Source organism: Hemitrygon akajei, chromosome 8, assembly GCF_048418815.1.
Source record: "Hemitrygon akajei chromosome 8, sHemAka1.3, whole genome shotgun sequence".
In the NCBI taxonomy this organism is placed as follows: Eukaryota; Metazoa; Chordata; class Chondrichthyes; order Myliobatiformes; family Dasyatidae; genus Hemitrygon; species Hemitrygon akajei.
The window spans coordinates 18,761,351-18,787,769 of NC_133131.1; the positions used below are offsets into that span (position 1 = coordinate 18,761,351).

Genomic DNA, 26,419 nt, shown 5'->3' on the forward strand with positions numbered 1-26,419 from the left:
CAATCAATGTCAGAACAAAACTATTTACTTTTCACCTTTTCTTTCAACGTTGAAATAACTGAGTCCTAACTTAAATAGTTAAGATCCTGTCTTAATGACTGTCATTGAGATCTGAATCTTGACAGTGAGTGTCAGTATCTTTTCCTTCACTTATGTGGAGGGAGAGGAAAAGCACATCAACAGGCACAAGAATTAGGAGCAGCAGTAGATCACTTTCCCCTTGAGCCTGCTCTGACTTTTTATAAGAACGTGGTTAGTGTAAATGCAACTTATTGCCCTCTAAGGTAATCTTCCATCACCGAATCAAAAATCTATGTACCCTTCCTTAAAGATATTTAAGATAATTATGCTGCTCTTTGAGGAAAAAATTTGAAAGACTCAAGAGCTTCTAAGCATTAGGGAAGAAATCAATGAGGCCATCTTAAATACCCCTTTTCAACAGTGGTACCTAGTTCCAGATTCTCCCACCAGAGGAAATAGCTACCCAACATTTACCCTGACAAGACATCTCAGAATGTTGTATCTTTCAACCAGGTATTGAAGGAGATGAGAGTTGATGAGCTGGTTTTAATTTTCTATAATTTCTGAAATTTTGGTGAAGTTTAATCAGATTGGAAAATATCACATGTAACCCCATTCTTCAGTGAATGAGTGAGGCCTCTGTTGTTCAGGTTTGACCATGAATGTTGCTTCCTAGCTATCTAGATATGCAAGCCTGGGCTGTACAATATGGAGAGCAAGCTGTTGCCCATGTAGAAAGCACCCCCTCTCCACGCATCTGATGAACCCAAAGGAATGGCAGAGACCGATATAATTTGGATCAGCAGCGTCACAGGAGTTGCCAATCAGCATTGAACTCAATGTGGGACTGCCTTAAGGACTCCAGCTCTGGATATTTCCTCGGGGGTTTGATATCAGAGTTCTCCACCTCTTAGATGAGCTGCCAACCACAGCTAATGAGCCCCATCTGCTCAAAGCAACTGGTTTTAAGGCACAAGTAACTTGCCTTTGCCCCTTCTCCTGTCAGTTGAAACGGTTCTGCCGGGCTTAATTAAGCCACACGTGAAGGCCAGGAGCTGGCCTTGGTTGTCAGAGATTGAGGCTCATGCCATTGGGAGCATTTAATAGGTAGTGGGAGCTTGTCCCCATTACCATCCCCGACTATAATAACATTAAGGAGCCTGAGAAAACTAAGCTAGAGAAAAATAGCCAGGCCTTGCAGAAGAGATGATAGAGAATTATCGCAAGCAAGTTGGCAGAAGTTTGGAACTTTTTTCTGTGAAGGGTAAATTGATGCTTATTTCCATAATGGTTATTTTTGTAAATCATGATGTTGAGTGTGAATCTTAATCTGAAATCTACAGAAGATCATGTGATATGGGGCTTAGGCATGTTTACGGATATAAAGTACAGGGTGTTACTACATAGATATAGAAACTCAGTGCTTCTCTGCATCTATAGGAGAAAAAGTTTATCTGCTGTATAAAGTTCAGGCAAATGTATGAATATGTTCTCTTAGAAAATTTGAAGAACCTTGTGACAATGTTGTCTACTTTCATGTATCTTACCAGTACATCAGAACACTTTCAAAGATTGAGTGATTGTGTGCTCTTTATTAGGTTCCCTAGTGGTAAATTACCCTTATGATGATGATCCAGAAGGCAAAGAAAGGTACAGTCAGTCGCCAGATGATGCTGTCTTTCGCCAGTTGGCACTTTCTTTTGCCAAGGTATTCGATTTAATGCTGTTACTAAATTAATAGAAAGCTTTAATTTGTTTCCTAAGTGTTTAATTTTAAAATTTGTACTAGATGTGTTGTCATACATTATGATGTTGTAATCTTATTGATACTAATCTCTGAAGTTAAGACTTGCAATTTTGAATTAGCCCTCAAGGCCCGTATCTTTCAGAAATGCAGCTACCTGTGCACTTAACACTTATAATGAGCTCGGCTTCATGACTCTGTGATAGAGAATTCCAAAGATTCATTACCCTCTGAAAATAAATTTGTGCCCCTCACAAGTGATCAGCCCTTTATCTTGAAACAGTCTTTTCATTCGAGATGCTTCCATTTCCAATTATTGAAAGTCACCTCAACATCAACCCCTCATGCGCCTTTTAGCTTCTTGAATGTTTTGAAAGGACCACCACTTAGTCTTAATGCCAAAGAATACAGATCTAATCTCTTTTGCTTCACATGATAGGACATCCCAGGAAATGGCCAAATGAATATCCTTCTGACTGCCTTTAATGCTACTGTATCCTTTATTAAGTAAGGGACCCAAAACTCTGTGCAGTACTCCAGGAATGGCTTCACTAACATCCTATACATTTCTAACCAAACTTCCCTGTTTCTTAACTCCATCCCATTTATAATGGAGGCCAATGTATCATTTGCTCTCAGAACTACTTGCTACACCTACCTAACTTTGATTCATGCACAAGAACATTTAAATCCCACTCATTTGCATTCTTTTTCCATTGTAATTATTCACTTTTTGATACCTTATGCTTTCCATAAACTCTGAGTTGCACCTGTTCCTTTCATTTTCTCTCACTACTTTCCTCCCTGGGTGCTGTAATCCCCCTCCATCAATTTCACACACAGTGAACAGCCTCTCCACTATGCTGCAATTGTTTGCTACCATGATAAAATTGCTATTTATAGTCTCTATTTATCTCTTGAATTAAATCCTTCCCTCCAATTTTGAATAATGAATTATACTATTTAAATCAATTAATGTTCTCTTAAGCTTGTTGAGATAATGGAAGTACTCATTAAGTGAAAGCTATTTTATCTTGTTTGTGAAATTGATCAAAGAAAATTGCTTCAGACCACAACTTCACAACAAAAGTGTCCAGATAGAAACATGAATACAAAGGAGATGTTGATTTAATGTGAAGAACTACAAATTTTCATAATGTAGATTTTTGCTTCACTTCATTAATAAATATTATGGTGGAATATATAGCTGTGATTTTGTTTTGAAAGTTACTTCACTGGTCATGAATATTTTTAAATTAATCTGTTTTTCCTAAGGAAGACAAAAAGATCAGATTAAAGGAGGGAGGAAGGAAACTATTGGAGATGGTCTTAATTGTGAATGAAATGATGGAAGGCAGTGTTTGTCGCAGGAGCGCCTATGAATAAGCTTTGCAAGTTTGTGCATGAGAGGCAGTGGAGAGAATGCATAGGGGAGAGAGGATGAACTGAGATGAAGTTTGAATTGACCATTGATGAGCCCTTCTCTGTGTAGAGCACCTGAGGGGGTCGGGGTAAAAAGCAGTAAAGCTTTCCAAGACAACTTATTTTCGCTGTTTGGGTTAGACAGGATTGTAATCAAAGGGTGAGGTTTGAAGGAAGTAGAAAGGCAATGTCTGCATTGTAGATACGAATGTCCTAACCTGGGCAGGTCTGGAAAGTAGAAAGCTGTCACCAACCCACAGTCAAGTCCATGGGCTTTGAGGGTAATGCTGTTAAGATTATGGATGTATGCTGAATAATTTTGCTTTTTATGTCCCCAGTCAATCCCAATTGCCTCCCACTGCCCCCATTAATTGAAAACAAGGGAAAAGGGGAAAGACATGATGACAGAAGAGGGGGGGGTTTAGTGAGGGTAAACAAAAATTTAAGATGAAGTAGTGGGAATGTAAAATGTAAGTAAGAATCAAGTTTATTATCACTGACATGCAATGAAATCACCAACAAGCTGTTGTCTGCATCAGAGGTGCTATGGCAGTGAGTGAGGTCTGGAGAAAGGTATAAGGAAAGGTATTCCAGAGTGAATGCTAATCTAAGTTTACCCATGGGATTGAAGTTCAAGGAGATGAGTAGAATCTGCTTCAGTGCGGTTAAATGCTGGGGAAGCTGGAGTTTACCATAAGATGCAGGAGTAGTGGAGAACTATATAAACTTGTCTCAAAAAATTATAGAGATTTTTTTTAAAGCTGAACAACCAATGCAGGTCTCAGCAAAAGGTAATGTAAATATCACTTTGGTTATGAGCACAACAAAGAGGGTAGTACTTTAGATAAAGCAATTTAAATACAATAGATTCTAGTTAATTGGGCCATCAATTAATTGGGGCAGTAGTTTATTTAGTACTGCTCTTAAAGAACAAAAACTAATCAAGAAAATAGCTGGGATTGCCTTCACTTATTTTGGACACTATGCTATATAATTAGGACAGGGGGTCGTTGCCCAACAGTTTAGAACTAGTCAGTTGCATGCACTTGCATGGCAAACAGTTTTTAAATGGCATCAATTCTGTGTGCTTGTGGTATGTATCTATCTGGGGCGATAGATACCAATTCAAAAAGCTGGGATTTTTGGTATCTTTTTTTATTTTGACTTCATGCAGGAAGGTAATGAATGCAGTCCATTATCTGCACCAGGTGTCTGTGACAATTTTATTTATTTACAGTCAACCAAAAGAACGCGACAACATGTTGAATGAATTTCCCCATTGATAACTATTCGGAACCAAAACTTTTATAGTACTGTAGTAGTATTGGTAGTGTTCTAATTTATTCTGTATTTCATTTCAGTGCATAATTTGCTGCTCAGTTAAATGGTAGCTTGTCTTTTTTTAAAATGACTTTTAACTATTTCCATGAAACTTAAGCTGATTGTGGCAGCTGCTTAATTGGGTCAAAATGTACAGGTCCTGATGTATCCCATTAACCAGAATCCACTGTAATCAGAATTGGCACACAAAGAATGTACAGAATAAACTGAGCTAGGATGATCAATCTGAGGAAGATAACAGCACACGTGACGGATGGCCTTCCAAGTAAATTACTTTTTGGTGTTTATTTTAGGAGAATGATGCAATGTACGAAGGTCATCCTTGTGCAAATACATTTCCTGATGAATATTTTGTCCGAGGAATCACAAATGGTGCAAATTGGTATAATGTACCAGGTAAGATGTGTTTTAAGGTTTTACAACTCTGGAATTCACAAGCTTTTTTTTTAAAGAAAATAGAGCTTAGTTTGAGCAAACACGAGGAAATCTGCAGATGCTGGAAATTGAAGCAACACCTACAAAATGCTGGTGGAACACAGCAGGGCAGTCAGCATCTATAGGGAGAAGCGCTGTCGACGTTTTGGGCCGAGATCCTTCGTCAGGACTGAGTATTTTGTTGTGTATTGCTTATGTTACGTATCCCGTAACTGGATCACTTATCAGCAAAGATAGAGAGGTCCGTTGAAGTCTGATGGCACTATCTTTTAGAAGTTTTTATTTATAAAGGGGCACAAAAGTAAGGTTAATACAAACATTCAGATAACATACGTCGTCAATACTCAATTTAAAGTGCAGGTATAGTAATAATCAATAAGAAATAAGCTCTATCGTTGTCTAGGGGTAATATTTTGTCCGATGTAAATATAACAGTCTCTCGAGGTCACTGCAGTTCCACCAGCTGCCGTCTTTTGGGTGTCGCGGTGGTGCACTTTGTTGGGGAGAGAGAGAGAGAGAGAGATAGGTATAGAATGGAACAGTTAACCCGGCGAGTTTTCCAACCTTTATGAGTTCGATCCGTCGGAGTCTCATTGGGGGGTGGCCGTTCACTTGTGGCCTCTCCTGTAGCTAAAGCCGTTCTTCCGTGGTGAGGTCGCCAATCCCAGGCAAGGAAAGGACGCACACGAGCCCCCCACCGGCTGTCGCTATTAAACGCTGTCACAGGATTTCTAGCGTGTCTTCTGGTGCGTCAGAGGGGCCGTCTTTACAACCCCTCTTTTAACTGAACTCACGGGGTCTCAGATTGACATGATGATGCAATCTCTCTCCATCTCTTCACCCACGTTGCCCTGAGGGTATACACGTAGTACAGTTCCCAATTCACAAAAGGTGTCTCCAAGAGACAATGACCACAGTCGCCAGCTTTTGCCTCGCCGTGAAATGAGGGACACCGCACGTATCTTTCTCTTCTCTTGAGTCATTGACCCCCCCCCCCCCTTCACTAGGCCTCACAAAGGAGGGGGCTGGGATCATAACACTTAGTTTGAGCAAGTAGTTTTACAGCTCCCACTATTCTGGGTTTAAACCTTAAGTCTAGTGGAGCTGGCATGTTCTTTCTGACTGTGTGCCATTCCCCTTTTGGTATTTCACCTTCCTCACATATCCTTAAAAGCACGCTGATTGATGGTTATAAACACAAAAGATTCTGCACATGCTGAAAATGTTGGGCAACACACACAAAATACTGGAAGAATTCAGCAAATCAGGTAGTATCCATAGAAGAGAATAAACAGTTGATATTTCGGGCTGAAACTCTTTGCCAGGTCTCGAAGGGTCTCAGCCCAGTGGTGTATTCCCATCCATGAATGCTGTCTGACTGATAGTTTGGCTGCAGTAGATTACTGAAATTGATGTACCTTGGGCATATCAGGACAGGTGTGTGTGTGTCAGTCAGTCGTTGGGTAATGGATCTCATGTCAACTCAACTGGCCAAATAGTTCTTCCAATATCATGATAAAATATGACAAGTAAGAAATGGTTGTTGTTCTAGCTATTAGCATACAAGTTGGTAGATGAGCTGAGTAAGTTCCTGTAATATGTTTACTGAACAATATGGGCAATGTTCTTAATTGCTTATCACCAATAATCTAAGTGCCCAAGGCAGATCCTGCCACCATAATATTTTAGTGAAGGATCTACTCCCAAACAGTTGATGTGCATGTTTTGCATTTATTTGAAGGTTTTGTCCTAGGGAAATCTGGTGACTGACTACTGGACAGCTGCGGTATTGATTTTGAAAAATCATGGGACTAATTAAAGATTGCCTAACTACTTTTTGTGTATGATTTAGTGAGTTTGCAATTGGTGGCTATAAAGCCATCACAAGACATAGACATTACCATTTTATTAATCATCATGGTGTAGTTTATTCAGGACAATAATGTTTTTTTTAAAAAAAAAGAAGCCTCAATTTATTTTAATTAGTGATAATTGTTCCATGACCAGTTTTGTCTGTTGTCAATTAGATACTAACTGAATTGTGCAAATAATGCAGCCCTATATAATTTGGAGGAAACTCCAGCATGTGGAATACCTTTGGATCTCTTGGAGGAATGTGATGGTTTCTATGCAGTTTGTTTGCACTCACAATATTTTAAAAATAGCAAATTAGATAATTGATCCAGATAGTTAATATGCATATATCCTCTGAAATCAGTCTTGTCCATCTCCACGAAGTTTCCAGAAGTGCAACAGTTTAAACTTCATAATCCCAAACTGTATTGTGTAAGAAATTAGAATTATGTAATTGCATTTTTCCAGTAAAGTGGTGAGGTTGTCTATTGTTACATTTTTAGTGTGATTTGTTTTTTTTTTAAACCTTGGTTGTTGTTCCTAATTTTGTTTCTATATTAGGTTGCTGTTTTGAAACTGCTAAAATATAAATCCTTGTCCCACAGGTGGTATGCAGGACTGGAATTATCTTCATACAAATTGCTTTGAAGTTACTATTGAATTGGGCTGTTTTAAATTCCCCTTCGCTAAAGACCTCCCGAAATATTGGAAGCAAAATAAGAGGTCTCTTCTACAGTTTATAAAACAAGTAGGTTGAATCTTGCATCAGGCAGATGCTTTTCATTTCTTTGTTTCCTTAAAGCAAGACTGTGATGTCACACTGTCTCTCAGGAAAGGAATTCTGCTATTATCTGGCCTATTTGTGATCTGCTATCAGTACAGACATAACAGCGTAGTTAACTGCTTCCTTGGATCAGGAATAAATTGGAATGGGTCATTAAGCATTCATATTGCCAAGTTGTGTAAATGGAATAAAACCCTGTGACTAGAACTTTGGTGTGCCCTTCCCTGAGGGTTATAAGTACAATTTAAAGGATTGGTACGTTGTAAGTATCTGAAGGAATGAAAAGAAGTGGCTGCAGAGATGGTGGATGCACTATGTGTAGCTTGTCAAAACCTTCTCTAAACAGAAATCCTAGTAGATTGGAAAATCAGAAACGTAATACCTATCTGCAAGAAAGGAGGGAACTGGAAAGCAGGAAACTATAAGTAGGTTAACTAACATAATCCAGAAAATACTAGATCAGGCACCACACTTTTTATTTATATTAATTTTACTGTATGTCTTTGCACTGCTGCAAGACAACGTATTTCATGTTATGTAAGCCAATGGTAAGTGTAATTCTGAAGTGGAGTCGGAGTTAGTACTTCAGGTTTAGAGCTGTTTGGGCAACTTGTTTATCATCTGGCTTTGGGGAAAAAGCTGGAATCCAGTTTTGAGGAATAAAAAAATACAGAAAAATGGTTAACTAGCGGAAGACAAAGGGCATGTGGGTCACTTTCAGATTGGCAATCAGCAACTAGTGAGGTGCCACAGGGATTATTGCTGGAGTCTTCTTCCACATTAATGACTTGGATGAAGGGACCAAGTGTCCTGTAGCCAAACTTGCAGGTCATACCGAGAGGCGTGTTAGCAGATTATGAGAGCATGGGATAGGGAAAAGGATGGGGAAAAATCCTTCTGGAAGAGTGCAAAAAACAACTTATAATTTACCAAGAGTAAGACTATGAATGCTGCAGAACATGAAGCTTCTGAGAACAATCTTTTTTTTTGTCACCATATTTTTCAATCCTTAATTTTTTTTTCTCTTTTGAGACATTGTAAGTGTTACTTACTTTGATGTACTCTTGTATTTTGGATGATAATAATAATAAAAAGATTTGAAAAGAAAGAACAATCTTGCCATGCAGGTGCTGCAAATAAATAGAAATTCTAATTGTAAGGAGCATGAATATAAAAGTAAAAATAGGTTTTCATTCAACTTTTCCTCATGCTGGTGAGACATCTGAACTGAGGGTATTAGGGGGAGGGTGGGGAAGGAGGATGGGAAGCTGGTACTGAGTCCAACTTACAATAAGCCATTATCCGATTGAATGGTGGTGCAGTCTTAAGTGGCCTGCTCCTGCTCCTGTTGAGTCAAATTACCAAAGGCAGAGGAAAGAAGAACTTAAATGGACAGATGGAAGAGCAGTGATCTAATATAAGAAGTGTATAGGATTAAATAAAAATACAGGCGATGCTAGAAATCAAAATAAACAATAATATAGACAAAGTAGTTATCAGAGCATCCTGAAAAGCAATTATTTCCATTAATGTTGTAAACACAGAGTGTCTGCACTATTAGGTGCTCTTTGGTTGAGTTGGAGTATTTTGGTTCGATTAAAACCTATGAGTGGCATTGAAATTTATGTGACAGAGTGGAATTAGCGCTGCTGCTTCACAACAGAGCTGCACGTACCACCCTGCTTTCTTATGTGTAAAGTTCCTTCCCGTGCCGTTGGGCATAGCGGCTGTCAATCTTGCCATATCTTAGCTGCTTTGAGGCTGAGTTGCAAGAACAATGCTCAACTGAGCACAGGTGGAACTCGTGCAAGGAACCAGCCAGATATCGAACCCGGGACCTCTTGCCCTGAAGTCTGGGTGCAGATGCCACTACACCATCGACACAAGCGGCATCTGTGTGATTTGCTCATTCCCCTCGTGAGTGCATGGATTTCCAAAAGATTCTCCAGCTTCCTCCCAAGTGTCAAGCATGTGTTATATGGTAAATTGTCTACTGCAAATTACTGCAGTGGGAATGGAACTGAATGGGATTGCTCTGTTGGGAGACAGGATGGACTCGGTGGTATAATTTTTGTAGCACTGGATGAACATTTCTTGTTCTCTCTGGGGTTTAAAAGAAATTCCTTGGGCTCTATCACAGTTGTGACCACAGCTGTGCTACAGAGTAGCTAGTGAAATTCTTGATGTGAGATTAACAATACTAGCAAGATTTGTTTATCAGTGTGTGCTGAGTTAGCTGCCTTTAGAGAGAAAAAAACAATGGTGATGGGTGAAGTCAGTCTATTTAAGGGAAAGCTAACCTGAATTCTCACTCCTCTGCCTCTACTTTTGATTAATATTTTAACAGGTGCACCAAGGTGTGAAGGGATTTGTAATTGATGCCACTAATGGAAAAGGAATTTTCAATGCTACGATCATTGTTGCTGAAGTGAACCATCTAGTGAAATCTGCTAAAGATGGAGATTACTGGCGTCTGCTTGTTCCCGGTCACTACAAAATTACTGTGTCCGCTCGAGGGTGAGAAGCAATAAGCCACTCATATCTAAATTACAGGTAGTCCCCGAGTTACGAACGTCCGACACGGACAACTCGTACTTACGAACTGAGGAAGGAGAACGCCGTCTGCCATTTTAAGTCGTTGCTGTTGACACTGTGTTGAGTGTTTAACTTTGTATTTGGCTTAAATTTTTCTTAGTAAGATTCACCCTGACCCTGCCCGCTCCCGGTTCCGGTCAGCTGGTGGCACAGTGAGATCAGCACTGGGCTGGAGAATGGAGGTTGCTGAGTTCGATCCAGTGATAGACCGTTCCCGTGCCGGGTTGATGTCGATCCAGTGACTCCTGTACCATTCATGCTGGGTTGATGTCGAGCTCACAACTCGATCTCGTAAAAAAAAAACACTGCCACCTCCAGTTTAAATTCCCACGCGGAATATTGTGGAGGATCAAATACCCAAACCCAGCACAGCCCCCACTTGTCCCATTTAGCCTGGTCTCAGTGCGGTGGTCCTTAGGACCCAGCGGACCTCGGGAGCCAGTGGAGCTCGGGGCCCGCAGCATTTCTGTTCTATTGACGCGAAGCGATCACGATTGAAAATAAAGTGGAAATCATAAAGCGTTTGGAAAGAGGTGAAACGCCATCGGTCATTGGAAAAGCGTTAGGCTACAGTCGGTCAACGATTGGAACAATTTTAAAGGATAAAGGATAAAGTGTGAATAATGGAGCATGTGAAAGGCCTTGCCCTGATGAAAGCTAGTTATTACTAAGCAACGCAGTGGTTTAATTATTGGAATACATACGTTTCTTAAGTGTTTTATATGCATAGAAAGGTAAAATATATACTATATACTAAGACAAACATTTGACTAACTAACGCTAAATAATACCGGATGTAATGTTCCCATTTACATACAAATCCAACTTAAAGATGGACTCAGGAATGGAAGTCGTACGTAACCCTGTACTTACGTTTTTGACACAAGCATGAAAATGCAGAGATGCAGTACTCTCTGGCTGCTCTTTGTCAGTAGCTTTCCCTACTGTTTTCTCAAAGGCCTCTTCACAATATACAGCGGTGTAGTGCAAACCTGTAGAAATTCTCCAGCATTTCATGCAGGGCCAGAGCAAGAGAACAGAGAGCTTGCTTATAATTATTTAAATGTTTCTTTCTGCTTAAAACTGCTAAGTTTTACTTTTTGTTTATTTTTAATGGGCTTTTGATATCTGATATTTGAGCTGCTTTCAGAATCATTCTAGTCTGAGGTCTGACAGCCAGCCAAGCCAGAAGCTGTCAGATTTTTTTCTGCTGTTTTGCATACAGGGCTGTCTTGTACTCCACTACCTATATGGTAGGGGCCTTTGTCCTACAAGTCCCTGCCACTATATTGATCCTTGCCATTAAGGAATGTGTTGATTAGAGCATAAGTTGATTGCAGAGCACAAATCAGCAATGAGCCTAGAAAGCTTGTCACTGGGAAAAGGTTCCAGATCAAGATGCTGAAATATATTTTTCAATTATTTACTTAAGTGAGTAAAAGCTAATTCCAACTAGGCATATGATTTTACAGTTGTATTTCTGAGCTAGAATTTATAGGAATGGTGTTTAGTATTTACAGAGTGTAAATGTTATATTACAGTGAATTAAAAATTATGTTACACTGTTATGTTGAAGTGAATTAAAAATTGTTGAAGGGCTTTTCTACTGGGGGCATCAGTATGCTATAAAACACAACCAAACATGTTGCAAGGAAGTGTTCATTTTTAAGGTGCTGTCCATGCTTTAATTTATGAAAGGTTAATTAAATTTGTAATTTGCAAATATTAATATATGTTAAAAAAAGGTTCATAGTAACTAACGCTCACGTTTTCTTACAATGGCAAATCTTGAAGAGATTAAATGTGTTTGAGCCCAAGAATTGATTAGCAAATTTCTCCAATGAGTCGTACAAAAAGTTGAATCCAATTCTGTAATGTATTAATAATTGTGTCCTTGTTCTTTGCAGATATGTCCCAATGACTAAGAGTGTGACAGTTGTGGGAGAAGCAGTCGAAGTCAATTTCACCCTTTCACGTGTTGTTGATGGTCATGACAGCAGCCTTGACAAAGTGCTGATCAAGTCCTCAGCAAACCCAGGGCAGGAGTTTGAAAAACTTATAAAGAGTTTGTCCACAGAAGATGGATTGCATGACCTGATTTTGTCTGCATCTGTTGATCTTAATCTCTACCGTTACCATAACTATAAAGACTTGTATGAAACTCTTCATGGGCTACATAGCAACTATCCAACAATTACGAAATTGACCAGGTAAGTATTACACTTTTTTTTCTTTCTGGGACATCCTGCTTAATGCTATTTACATAGTTCTGCATTGCAAAAGAATGGCAGTGAGGGCACTTCAAGTTCAAGTGTCTTCTACTGGGCCATGAATCACGTTAATCTAAGGTTTTTAAGGATCTGGAATACATTTCAATTGAAATGTAATTTGTTAACAATACCTAATTTTGTAGAATATTTATTTGCATTTATACTTTTTTAAGTTGCAAAAAACATGCAGTGAGCTGTTGATGGACACATGAAAGAAGATGAAAAATTGCAGAGAGAAAGGAAATAGGTTGATAGAATTGATCTGGTAGCCAGCATTGATCAGTGGATTAAATGGCCATGTTTTACAAGTGAGCATATACCTATGGTGCTACTATAACACTGTTAGTCATTTATTCATTACTTATTAGAAGCCTTTATTCGTTACTTATTAGGAGTTTGCATGAGTTTTATTTTCCACGTTAGTTAATCATCTGCCTTTAACCTATTTAGCACCATATGTTCTAAAAATCACAAATAATTCTCTTGTAATTCTTTGAGATTGAAATTGGTAATGTGCAAATCCTTTTGAGAATTATTATTTGATTAATTGATATTAGCTCAAAGGTTTCAAAGGTACATTTAATGTCAGAGAAATGTATACAATATACATCCTGAAATACTTTGCAACCATCCACGAAAACAGAGGCATGCCCCAAAGAATGGATGACAGGTAAATGTTAGAACCCCAAAGCCCCCCTCAGCCCCCACTATGCATAAGCAGCAGCAAAGTGATGATCCTCCTCCCCCACCAGCCAAAAAAGCATCAACGCTCCCCACTGAGCACTCAAGTGTGCTGTGTGGATCCTTTAATTATCTCTCTGACATCAATTATTTCTCATCCTGTCAAAATGTATTGTGGAGGCTGAGGGCGATTGGCATTTGAAAATGAAATTGGACCTAAATATATTCCTAAGAATAGATATTGTGACTTTAAAAATTCATAATAAAACACTAATGGCTAAATTTTGTAGTGTGAATGTACAAGGGCATTGAATCTTTGAAACAGGTATTGAAACTGCTGTTATTTCTGAGTGCATGGGAGAATCGTGTTCTGATCTCCATGTTATGTAGAAAGTATTTAGATCCACTGGAATATGTTTAATAATGGTTTACCAGGATAGTGCTGGAACTGTTCCAGGAAGAACGAGCAAACTAGGGCTTTTTCTCTCAAAGAAGAGAAGGAGCGCATCATTTTTAAAAAGATGTAATAAGAATGGTAAAGGAATTTGCACTTGTGGTGGAGACCTTGCAGAGAGTAGTGGAAGTGAATTACATGAATATATTAATCTGGGCAAAATTAATGACATGAAAGGGGCAAAAGGTGTGCAGTAGTCAAGAGTCTTGCATGGAACATAGCAGCAATATGGTTTGATTGGTCACATGACCTGTTTCTGTATAATATATTCAATAAAAATAGCTTCTAAGAGAAAGCACTATATTAAGTTTACTTTGTGGAGGGATTGTCTGTTTTACAATACTGATTAGGTAAAGAAGTTTTGATAAATGAATACTTTTCTATCATATGAAAAATAGCATTCAGGAACTTATGCTTGTAATTGCATAACTAAATGGAAATATTTGGAAAAATTTGTGTTAGTCTGGACCAATCAATATGATTTTTTTAAAATCTCTAAGTCATACAGAGCCAGTTGATCATACACTTTTTTGAAGTATAAGCTTCTGTTCAATAATTACCTGTGCTCCATTTAAATTTTATAGAAAATTGGTAGTAATCTTCTAGAAGCGTTTGTTTTTAACTACGGTATGCTATTAATGAAATGTCCACTTCCCACTTCATTGTCTAATTCAAGGGGAGGTTCAATAATGGACACATGGAGTAAGGACAAACTGGACTTAATGTTTTTGTTTTCTTTTACATTGTGATAAAGTTTGGGCCAGAGTGTAGAGGTTCGCCAAATTTGGGCCCTGGAAATATCAGATAAACCTGGAATAAAGGAATATGCAGAACCGAAAATTAAGTTTATTGCTGGAGTTCATGGCAATGCACCTGTTGGTACAGAGCTGCTTCTGGCTTTTGCAGAGTTTCTTTGTATTCTTTTTGGGAAAAACCAAGCTGTTACACAGGTAATGTTTTGCCATTGTTCTTGTATTCAATTTTCAATTGTAAAGACTTTCCTTTAGCTGCACTTTTCTCTTGCAGTTGAGCTTCTTTAATATTATAAGTGCATATTATTCAGTGAAAATTACTAGCCAGTGTCCATTAATTGCTTTAACAAGATGGACCATTTTAAAGGAAAAATACTTTATTAAAAACTGCAAGGAGACGAGACAAAACAACAGATCCGGTGGATCCTGTGGTTAGAAGCCATATCAATGTAGAATGATCAAATGTCAGTTATTTTGGTAATATTGGTATTAAAGGTGATACATTGTCCTACAATTTCAGTGCACTCGCATCCAATTGATAATCAAGTACTAAAGAGCTAATAACTAGCTAACCCATTCTCCCAATTCACTGAGCTCATATTGACTAGTTTAGCAATTGAAGATCTAATGCAAAAGTTAATGTAAGTTCTTTGTTTTTAAGAATGAAAATATCCAGCATCACATTGTTATAACCCTGAGAACAAGCACAGAATTGACGTACTTCTGTAACGTTCAAGGAGCTTCAAATTAAATTGTAGATTTAATCCTGTAGTGTCTGTGAATTTTCTACAATATGAAAATTTCAATTCTGTATCCTTTCTACTGTATTGGAATATGCATAACCATTTGCTCCCTCTAGCCAAATTTGTTGAAGACTATTACTCAAATTCTGATATCTATGCAGGATGTGGTTAGATCAGAAAATATTGGCATATCTTGTGATATGGAATCTTTTGCCACATCTGCAATGCTGCCTGTTCCCAGTAGAATATTAATGTCAAGATCATTCTATAAGTTGGAAGCATATAAATATCTAATAAATCATTTATTGTTAATATCCTTAAAACTGCAGTACCTGGCAGCTGATTCCTAAATGGATATTGAACCCATGAACACGACCTCACTTTCTTTCAAAATATATATTATTTCTGTTTTTGCACTATTTTTAGTCTATTCAATGTACATGTACACAAACTGTAATCGATTTTTTTTTCTTTCTATATTATCATGTATTGCATTGTACTGCTGCGGCTAAGTGAAGAAATTTCATATTTGCCGGTGATAATAAATCTGATTCTGAAATTCTGAAACAAGAACTCTGAAGTGCTGAAAATTTGGATGAATAGTTAAGTTAGGTTTACAACTTAATTCTTTCACGTTTTCAGATTTCCTTTATTAATGCAACCCCTGTGTAATTAAGAACTGCAGTTGATCATGAACAACATACACACAGTGGGCAATATCTATGAAGGGAAGTAAACAGTTGATGTCATCATGACCTTGTGTGTCTCTGCAGTTGATATTTATTTACTTAGAGATACAACATGATAACAGGCCCTTCCATCCCAAGTACATTCATGTGACCCATTAACCCATACATGTTTGGAATGAGAGGAAGCCAGGGCACCCAGAGCTGATCATGGGAAGAACATATAAACTCCTTACAGTGGCGGAATTGAACCTAGGTCATTAGTGCTGTAATTGTGTTATGCTAGCCACTATGCTATCCTGCTGCATACTTTAAGCTTTGTACTTAATTGTTAGAGAACAAACCTTGAACTGAAAACTAAACTTAAACCTTTTTTTTAAACCCCCAGTTGATTAAGGAAACAAAGATTGTGATTGTACCGTCAGTGAATCCTGACGGTAGAGAAATTGCACAAGAGGGACAGTGTATGTCTAGAGTCGGGCAAACTAACGTACATGGCAAAGACCTCGACAGTGATTTTACAGGTAACCTCTTAGAACAATTAAGTTCAATTTGAATCGCCGATCCAGAGCTCTATCATTAAAATGTACATTCTCCAGAAGTTTTCATTTTTATTATTTATATTTGAGAGCAGAAATGTCCATTGGGAGCATAGTTCATATCTGTGTTGTTCTGGTTAATTCACCTTAGGCCTGTGTTGAAACCCTCTCTGTCCTGACTTCTGTTGTTTCAACAATATATATAAGCATGAATTTAACCTCCTTATTCTTGTGCTAAAATGGACAAGAAGGTATAAAAGATGGATTTTGAATTGTGTTTACATTATATCCAGTAAAAGGTTTTAAATATTTATTTTGACCACAAATAATTTTGAGCAATAAACTTGCTCCAAAAGCACATTTCTGGGGTCATTTTATAAGCATGGGGATTTAATGCCAGAAATCAGTCATAATTTGGCTAGTTAAGTGTAATCATAATTTGACTCATTTAAAATTAAGTGATATGTATGTCAATTGAATGATAAATGTAGTTTTCACATTCTCAGAATGCTGGTGTCAATCTTCATGTTTTTTGTAAGCTGAATAGAAAGAATGAGTTTTGCTTGAGAGCAGTTCTTGAAGCCCAGATGGTAAATACAATAAGCAGTAACCTTGTGTTTTACCAGGGAACTCATCAGAGGAATTAGCAAAGATGCAGCCTGAGACCAGGGACATTATCCAGAACCTGATCCTCAACCAAGGTTTTACACTGTCTGTTGTTTTAGACGGTGGCTCTCTCCTAGCCACATATCCTTATGATAAACCTGTACAAACAGGTATGTATCTACATTACAGCCACAGTTGAATATTAACTTCTCCAGCCTAATGTTGTCAGAAGTATTACCAGTGGCTTATTTGTTTAATCACTATGATGTGACATTTGCTAGTTATGTTATCATGGATGTCAGGTGAGAACAAGATTGGTGGGGAACGGGGGGAGGAGTTACATGGTGAGGTAGCCCAATCACCATCCCAGCATTTGATGCTAATTGCTGTCAGTTCTTTTCACCAAGCCACGTTGTTTGCAAGACTAACCTGCAATATTCTCCCTCCTTACACCTCTCTCCACTTCTCATCCCCCTCTCCCCAGCTTTCTCTGTTCTTCCTCCTCTGACCCCTCGTCTCACTCCAACATCAATCCCTGCGATGTCCTTGCGTTCCTTCCTGACCTCCTCTCCAACAATGAGTGGTCAGTCCTCACAGTCCTCAGAATCTTCACCTTTGTACCCTTATGCCCATATCTTAATGAATTCCAATGTCAAACTTTTTTCCCCAGTTTCTTTGCCAGTAAATTGCCAAGATTGGAGAACAACTCAACCCAACCATCAACCATGTGAGCTACACATCTTCTAAATTTCTTTGCCTACTTTTTGGGCTAGGAATCCTCATGTTGCTGTGACTATTCCTCCTATCTTCACCATTCCCCCTTATATCCATTTATCCTGTTGACCTTGTCATTTCCAGTTGCAGTTATACTGACCACCTTGACTTCTCCAGTCCCCTCACTAACCTCACCCTCTTCGAATGAGCAACACCCTACTGACTTCAGATCATTCTTGACATCAACATAAAACCAACAGAAAAAGAAGGGTGGATGGGGTGCCATTGTAGTCTGGCATACTGACTTTGGCTTTGCAGAGGTTAGACACCAGCTTTCTTACAGATCTTATCATATTCAAAGTCATCCATTTCCAAACTTAGATTGCCCATGCCCTGGTAGGCCCACTGTTTTTGATTGCTTTTGCCCCCCACTAATTAATTTCTTCATCAGGTTTATTGTCTTTCAACCATACACCTATGTAACTGTCAAATGAAGCTATGTTCCTCCATACCAAGGTGCACAGCACAGTACATACAACTTACACACAGTAATATCACAAATATATTAACAAAAATAATAAATAACATCTGGGAATCCTCTCATCTCTGGACACCGCTTGTCCTGTCCCATAGCACTTGCATGTAGGACATCTCTCATGCACTCTAAAATGTTGATAGCTTCCAAATTTCCTGGCTTGTGTTTGCCAGGCCTGTCCTGATCTATACACTTCCACCTCCATTAGGAAGATCTGAGGGCATTCCATTTCTTTCTTGAACAAAGACCCATTTAGTTTCCCCCCCCCCCCCCCCCCGATCTGATTGGCAGAAATTGTGCAGTCCTCACTTCACAGGAATAGATGCAAGCTCTCACATGGTCCACAGTTATGCCTGTTGATTTGTTAGTCACCCACTTTGGTATGGCTTTCCAGTCATTCAAAGTGCAGTGAAAATTCTTCCTCATCCCTCTACACCATTTATGTTTTACCTTTAACCTATTCCCTCTGATTTTATTGGCCTTTATTGTGAGGGTGAGAGAGAAGGTTTCTTGCTATCTAAGATGCAAAGATGTTCTCATAACCACCTGTTGAGAGGAAAAATAAATGCAGCTCCCAACAATCTTCTGGAATTTCTGTTCCATGCCCACATGTAGTAGAAAAACCCTACCTTGAGTCCAGGTTTTGAGTGTTCCCTAAAGCAGAAGTGAATGGTGGAAAGTGGATGGAACCTTCAAACTGCTCAACATGCCCACCCATGGTCAAAATCTCCAGGTCCAACAGTAGTTTAATCAGCCACTTTAGAACCCACAGAACTAGGGAGGAAATACATTCCAATAACTTTCCCACAACTGACATCAGACTCACTGGCCTATAATTTCTTGGTTTATATTTAGAGCCTTTTTTTAAACAGTGGAGCAACTTTGGCTATCCTCCAATTGTCTAGTAGCTCCCTTATTGCTAAGGATTTAAATACCTCTGCTAGGGCCCCGGCAATTTCTGCACTTGCTTCAGGTGGGGTCTGAGGGAACACTCGGTCAGACCCTAGGAATTTATCCACCTTGACATGCCTCAGGATAGCAAGCACCTCCTCCTCTGTTATCTGTACAGGGTCCATGAAGTTGATGTGGCTTTGCTTCACTTCTGTAGACTTGGTGTCTGTCTCTTGAGTAAATGCAGATGCAAAGAATTCATTTAAGATCTCCCCCAATCTGTTCTGGCTTCATACATGATTCTGGTCTTCTAGAGGACCAGTTTTGTCCCTTGCAATCCTTTTGCTCTTAACATACTGTATCTGTGGAATCCCTTCAGATTCTCCTTCATCTTGTCTGCTAGAACAACGTTATGCCTTCTCTTAACCTTCCTGGTTTCTTTCTTAAGTGTCCTTTTGCATTTCTTATACTCCATGAGCACCTCATTTGTTCCTGCTTGCCTATACTTGCTGTGTAGCTCCTTTTTTCTCTTAAATATATCTTGAAATATATCCTCAATATATCTTGAAAACCAAGGATCCCTACACTTGTCATCTTTACCTTTTATTCTGACAGGAATACAAGTATTGTACTCTCAATTTTGTTTTTGAAGACCTCCCACTTACCAAGTACACCTTTGCCGGAAATCAGCCTGTCTCAATCCGCACTTGCTATAACCTTTCTGATACCGTCAAACATTGCTTTTCTCCAATTTAGAATCTCAACATACGGTTCAGACCTATCTTTTTGCATATTTACTTTGAAATTAATGGTTTTGTGGTCACTGGATGCAATGTATTCCCCTATACAAACTTCTGTCACCTGCCTTCTCATTGCCTAATAGCAGATCCAATATCACAAGTTCTCTAGATGGGACTTACTAATGAAGGAAACTTTACTAAACGCATTTGACAAACTGTATCCCATCTAGTCCTTTTACAGTATGGGATTCCCAGTCAGTAGTTGGAATGTTAAAATTACCTACTTGTTTCTTACCTACCGTATTTGTTTCCTGCAATCTCTCTGCAAATTTGTTCCTCTGAATCCCTCAGACTGTTGGGTGGTCTGTAATATAGCCCCATTAATGTGATCATTCCTTTCTTATTTCCAATTCCATCCATACCGCCTCACAAGACAGATTCTTCAGCCTATCCTGATGGAGCATTGCCATGACACTTTCCCTGACCAGTAATGCCACCCCACCTCCTTTTATCCTCTGCTCTGTCTTGTCTAAAACAACAGAACTCCAGAATATTGAGCTGCCACCCTGCCCCTCCTGCAGCCACTACAACGTCATAATTCTGGGTGTTGATCCTTGTCCCAAGCTCATCTGAGGATTTTCTACGAGTCTGTGGTGGCCAGTGCTATCATGTTTGTTGTTGTGTGCTGGGGCAGCAGGCTGAGGGTAACAGACACCAACAGAATCAACAAACTCATTTGTAAGGCCAGTGATGTTGTGGGGGTGGAACTGGACTCTCTGACGGTGGTGTCTGAAAAGAGGATGCTGTCCAAGTTGCATGCCATCTTGGACAATGTCTCCCATCCACTCCATAATGTACTGGTTAGGCACATGAGTACATTCAGCCAGAGACTCATTCCACCGAGATGCAACACTGAGCGTCATAGGAAGTCATTCTTGCCTGTGGCCATCAAACTTTACAACTCCTCCCTCAGAGTGTCAGACACCCTGAACCAATAGGCTGTTCCTGGACTTATTTCCACTTCGAATAGTTTACTTATTATTATTTAATTATTTATGGTTTTATATTGCTATATTTCTACACTACTTTTGGTTGGCGCAACTGTAACGAAACCAAATTTCCCTCGGGATCAATAAAGTATGTCTGATTCTAATCTTCTACGATATTGAAACATACGCAGCTTGGGACCCTAGTCACACCATGCTCAACCTTTTGATCACCCGTCCTACCCATGTCATTGGTACCTACATGGACCACAACCTCTGGTTGTTCACCCTCCCACTTAAGAATGCTGAGCACTCAATTTGTGATGTCCCGGACCCTGGCACCTGGGTAACAACATTCCATCCAGTAATCTCATTCTCGTCCACAGAACCTCCTCTCTCTTCCCCAAGCAAATGAATCCCATATCACCACAGCACGTCTTTTCTCCCCCTTCGCCTTCTGTGTCACAGCTGTAGACAGTGCTGGAGACCCAACTGCCATGACTTCCCTCTGTTAGGTCATTCTCTACCCCTACCCAACAGTAGCCATAGTGGTATACCTCTTGTTGAGAGGTAGTATGCACTGGCTTTTTAATCTTCTTTCCCCTTTCCCCTTCCTGACCGTCACCCAGTTTCCGATGTCTTGCTCCTTGGGTGTAACTACCCCTCTATATGTCATATCTATCCCACCTTCAGCCTCCCAAATGATCTGGAGTTCATCCAGTTCCAGCTCCAGCTCCTTAATGTGGATTTTGAGAAGCTGCAGCTGGATGCACTTCTCGCAATTGCTGTCGTCAGGGTCACTGGAGGACTCCCTGCCTTCCCACGTTCTGCAAGAGAAGCATTCAGCTATCCTGCCTGGCATCACTACTATCCTAACTGAGCAGGTGTAAAGAAGGAAGAAACAATTTACCTAGAGGTTTTTTTTGCTTTCTTTGATAAGCCTCGAAGAGCTAAAGCCTCACCACTCTGACTATGGCTGTTGTGCATGCCCCTGCCTTCCTTTAATTTACTCTTGCTAATCAATGGACCCGAGTGAAATCCTCTACTCACCAACTTCTCGCTAAGCTGCCACAATCTGCTGCCTTTTTCTGCTCAGTCAGTGGACCGTAGTTGTTTTTGACCAATCAGGGTTGTTCGCCCTGAGCTGAACCCTGAACCTGGATGACCGGTGGTCCACTTCTGGTCTGGCCTCTGGCTTTTGACCTGTTTAGCACGGATGACCCTACCGAGAGCCAAAACACAAGGCCTTGACAGAGTCATGAGGTACGCGAGCCTCCAGATCCTATGACAAGGTTGTGGTCCTCTTGGAGGATTTAAACATAAGCCACAGTGATTTCAGCTTTTATTTTTGATGTTTTATCTGGAGGAAGTGAAATGACAGGGTTCAAAATTCAAATGGAGATCATTTTCAGACCACTACCAAAGGTAAGGCTGTTATGGAATTAAAAGTAGAAAAAACAAACCCAATTTTCAGTCAGTTTGAAATGTGAAACTAATTATTAACTGGACCAGGCAATGGAGATGTAGTGTTGAAATGATCATGTTGCATGCTAGTCAAAGCTCATATAATCCTTATAACGTATCAAGCTGTTGAATTCATTGAAGGGACAAGAGTAAGCATCACTTTTGGAGAAACTAATGGAAGAAGGGGTAACAGCTGACTTTAAAAAAAATTATGGAACAAGGAGATGATTGTTCTTTTCCCCCCCAATTAAACTGAAACCTGAATGAAGATTGGGATCACCGACCTATAACATATTAATATTGTCAATTTCATATTTGTTGCTTCAATGTGATTTTAAAAAAAGATCAAACTCTTTGTATGTAATATTAATATATCATGTGGAAGAGTCTGTATTGAATTCCCAAGGGGTTGAAGCCTTTAATATGCAAATACTATTTTTCATGTTGATTATATTTTTTGCCATTTGTGTTCATTTTTTAATTGAACAATTTCTCATTTAGGTATGTTTGCTAATTGTTTTCTTGATATTTCATTGTTTTCAAATTTTAATATAGTCAGGTAGAAAAAGCAACATGAAGAAAATAGACCTATCATCTTGTACATTCCCAAAACTCATTACAGATGTGCCTCATAAATCACAATTTATGAACAGAATTTCAGCAGAGTTTGTGAGGTCATTCTAATATGCTGCAGTGTGAGAGTAATTTTGATATCAGTTGCATGCTGTGGATGTGAAATGCTGTTGCATTAATCTTTGAACTCAATACGATGTTGTCTGTTTTCTTCAACAGTGGAGAATGAGGAAACCCTAAAATATCTGGCAAATGTATACTCTAACAATCACCCGAAGATGCATCTGGGTCATCCAGGATGTCCTAATAACACAGGTAAGAATTAAAGTGAAATTAAACTTGGTGAGATATCTAATGTTATTTTTTGGTGGGACTCCATGGAAGATATTTATTGAAATTATTTAAAAATAATGAATGTTTGAAATTCATGTACCTTGTAAGCCTAGATCAATACTTTCAGCTGTTCCATTATATAGGATGGAAAGTCTTTGACATCACAATCAAATAGAATGTGTTTCCTCGGTTGTTCTTTTCCTATTTGATTTGGCCACAAAATATTAGAACTGTTCTGCTCTCTCTGGTAAACCTGGCAGCCTTTCCTGGTTCCAAATTGCAGTTTGTAGTCTGACATAGTGGATCAGAAGAAATCTACAATGGAGTATGAAATTAATTATTACATTAAAAATTGAAGCAAAAAGTATGTGATTCAAATACAGGAATATGCATTGTGTCACTGCAACGTAGAGGTAGAAGTAACTTTTTAGATCAAGCAAAATATAATATGATGCAGGTTCAGAATCTGACAGTGGGAAAACATTGGAAATACTCAGTATATCAAGTGGCATTGCAGAGAAATAGAAGACGGTCTGTTTTGGGGCTTGAAAAATGTAATGCAAAGTGATTTATTATTTGATATGAATAATGCTATTTGGATATCAGAAGTATGAAATATTAAGGGACATAGCTTGGAAAAATAATTTGATTGAAGATTTAGTTTTTGCTTACTCATTGAAATTAGCCACATTAGCTCAAAACTACAGTCTGATTTCATGCTCGGATGTTTGCAAGTCATGTTACAATATCAGCGTTTATTTAATATATTGGGTTTGATATTGTTTGGACAGAAATAAACTTTCATTGATTTAAAATTTCAAGCCTTTCTCCCCACTGTATTTGGAATGCTACAGGAAAGGTTAATTTACAGCATTTTTATCTCTAGGGAATGTTATTGCTATCTAGTTGAGTTGCGTATTTCCAAAAAAAAAACTGATTTTCATGAACTTCAGTCTTGTTAGGCTTGGATAAAATTAACTGTCCAAGACACGTGGACTGATTTGAATTAAAATGTTATTATTTTCCAATTGTGTTGCTGTACCCACATGTAAATTTGAGTTGGGTACAATAGTTTTGACTTTCCAGTTTCATTCAGAGACATCTATTAAATTATGTCATCCCTTGTGACAGAAGAAGTTAATGTATGCTGGGTTTCTTTGCATTAGTACCACTGTCAGATTGGGAATCTTTACAGATTCCAAATATGTGGAATATTACTAAACTTTGAAAGATGAAAGATCTTTCGGTAAAGGAAGGAAAAAAACTAATACCTTTTCTATCTCATTGAAAGGGGAAGTATTGCTGCAGTCAGAGATCATGGATTGTATTATAAAGATACAAAATAGTCTCTAGGATATTTGTCCAATCTTGCATAAGCTTTCTGCAGTAAAATTGTTCATGTTCATTCCCGATCAATAAGAATATGGAAGTCATGACTGCAGAATGTGATAGCATATTTGTTGGGCTTTCCTGGAATCTACAGTTTGTCACTGATTTAATCTGTTACAGATGAAAGCATCCCTGGCGGTGTTATACGTGGTGCCCAGTGGCATGGTCACATGCACAGTATGAAGGTGAGTAATTGTCATCATGCACTGAGTAAGACTGGAAATCGCTTGCAATTGCAAAGTGTATGCGTGTATAGAAAGAACTCGTTCACTGAAAGTTTGCCACGTGTTCAGCTTTGAACTACTAAGCTTTGATTGGCTGAACAAAAGCAGGTACTGTGTACTTTTCCTATACTGCCCTCTCATGGTGGTTTGAGTATTATAAAATTGTGGCTGTTGAGACACGATCAAATATGAAATTAGAATAATCTTAAATTTGATTAGTTTTCAGAATACTAAGTTGTGCAGTGTTAAGCATTTTGAAGTAATGAACTAAAGACTTTCTCAGAAGAGTAGCTGGTACTTTGTGGCATTGAGTCATACAGTACAGTGTGGTTGACGAGCTGGTGGCCATCAGATATCCATCTGTTTCAGTTCCATTTTCATTGCTTAGTCCATAGCTGGCTTTGCCTCGGTGATTTGAGTGTTCACATGCTTTGGAAATGGTTTGAGTGGCTCTGCCTCTCCCTCCCAGTCAGGCATGTCATTTCAGCCACTCGCTGTACAGTGAAAATTCTCCCTCTGATCCCCTCTAAACCACCTTTAACCAATGCCCACTGATTTCATATCCCTCTGCTATGGGAGGAAAGGTTTGTTGTTTTCTACACTGCCTGAGCCCCTCAATTTTGTACATGGCTATACCACTTGATTAATAGAATCAAAGTAGAAATTGGGATGTGAGCAAAAGTTCAAACTGCAGCTTAAAACTAGATGCTGCACAATGCTTATTTTTGTTAGTTTAAGGCTGTATGTTTGGTTATTGCAAAGCTTTTGCCCCAAGGGGAAAAATTGGGGAGGTGGAGGAGAGGGCACAAATAATGGATAAAATGAATACCATTCTTACTGTGTATTAATCTATAAACTAGCTCTTAATTGTAGTAACTAGTTCTCTCGTCTTTTGTCCTGCTAGGATTTCAGTGTTACCTATGGCCACTGTCCTGAGATCACAGTATACACAGGCTGCTGTAAATTCCCATCAGCAAGAGAGCTTACTGCAATATGGCGTGATAACAAGAAGTCTCTTCTCGGTATGCTTGTTGAGGTAAGCTTCTAGCATCAAAACCTGGGTAGACTGCTCATTGGATAGATGTCTACAGGTTATGTTATCCCTGATCCCTATCAAAATAATCATTTGAACTTGGGCAAATCAATCCTATTTAAAAAGAAAGATCTAGCCATAATGCTTTTCCTTCTCTTTCCTAAGTACCTTCTTTGCAGTTTGCCTTGTACTACTCAAAGTACTTACACTATGTTCTAATCTGTTCTTTCTGACAGGTTCATAAAGGTTTGCGTGGAAGGGTTACGGATCGTGATGGAAATCCCATTCCAAATGCTGATATTATTCTGAATGAAGGTGTTAAAGTTCCAACTTCAGAGGCAGGCTATTTCCACATTCTGCTGGCTCCAGGATCACATGATATTGATGCACTTGCGGACGGATACCAACATCAGCGCAAACAGGTTTTGTAGTTTTGTTTATACCCAATTCTACATGAAAACAAAAACTGTAGATGTTGAAAATCGAAAGTTAAGTTGATACGGCTGGAAGCACTCAGCAGCTCAGGCAGAATCTGTGGAAAGAGAAATGTTTCTCAAAATTGGTCAAAGCAACCTTAGTTTTTTTCCTTCAAAATGTCTTCATTTTCTGT

At 38.9% G+C, this 26,419-nt stretch overlaps 1 protein-coding gene across 1 annotated transcript in view; it reads left to right on the forward strand.

Annotated features, from left to right (window-relative positions):
- The window catches only part of LOC140731693 (carboxypeptidase D-like), a 67,691-nt gene that overhangs the window by 36,315 nt on the left and 4,957 nt on the right, over positions 1 to 26,419 (forward strand). The window contains exons 8-19 of the mRNA XM_073053376.1: positions 1,620 to 1,729; positions 4,822 to 4,924; positions 7,423 to 7,565; positions 9,949 to 10,118; positions 12,104 to 12,406; positions 14,356 to 14,551; positions 16,171 to 16,306; positions 16,948 to 17,097; positions 23,050 to 23,145; positions 24,673 to 24,737; positions 25,681 to 25,812; positions 26,046 to 26,231. Of these exons, the coding sequence (XP_072909477.1) occupies positions 1,620 to 1,729; positions 4,822 to 4,924; positions 7,423 to 7,565; positions 9,949 to 10,118; positions 12,104 to 12,406; positions 14,356 to 14,551; positions 16,171 to 16,306; positions 16,948 to 17,097; positions 23,050 to 23,145; positions 24,673 to 24,737; positions 25,681 to 25,812; positions 26,046 to 26,231 (1,790 nt within the window). The remainder of the gene's footprint in view (positions 1 to 1,619; positions 1,730 to 4,821; positions 4,925 to 7,422; positions 7,566 to 9,948; positions 10,119 to 12,103; positions 12,407 to 14,355; positions 14,552 to 16,170; positions 16,307 to 16,947; positions 17,098 to 23,049; positions 23,146 to 24,672; positions 24,738 to 25,680; positions 25,813 to 26,045; positions 26,232 to 26,419) is intronic.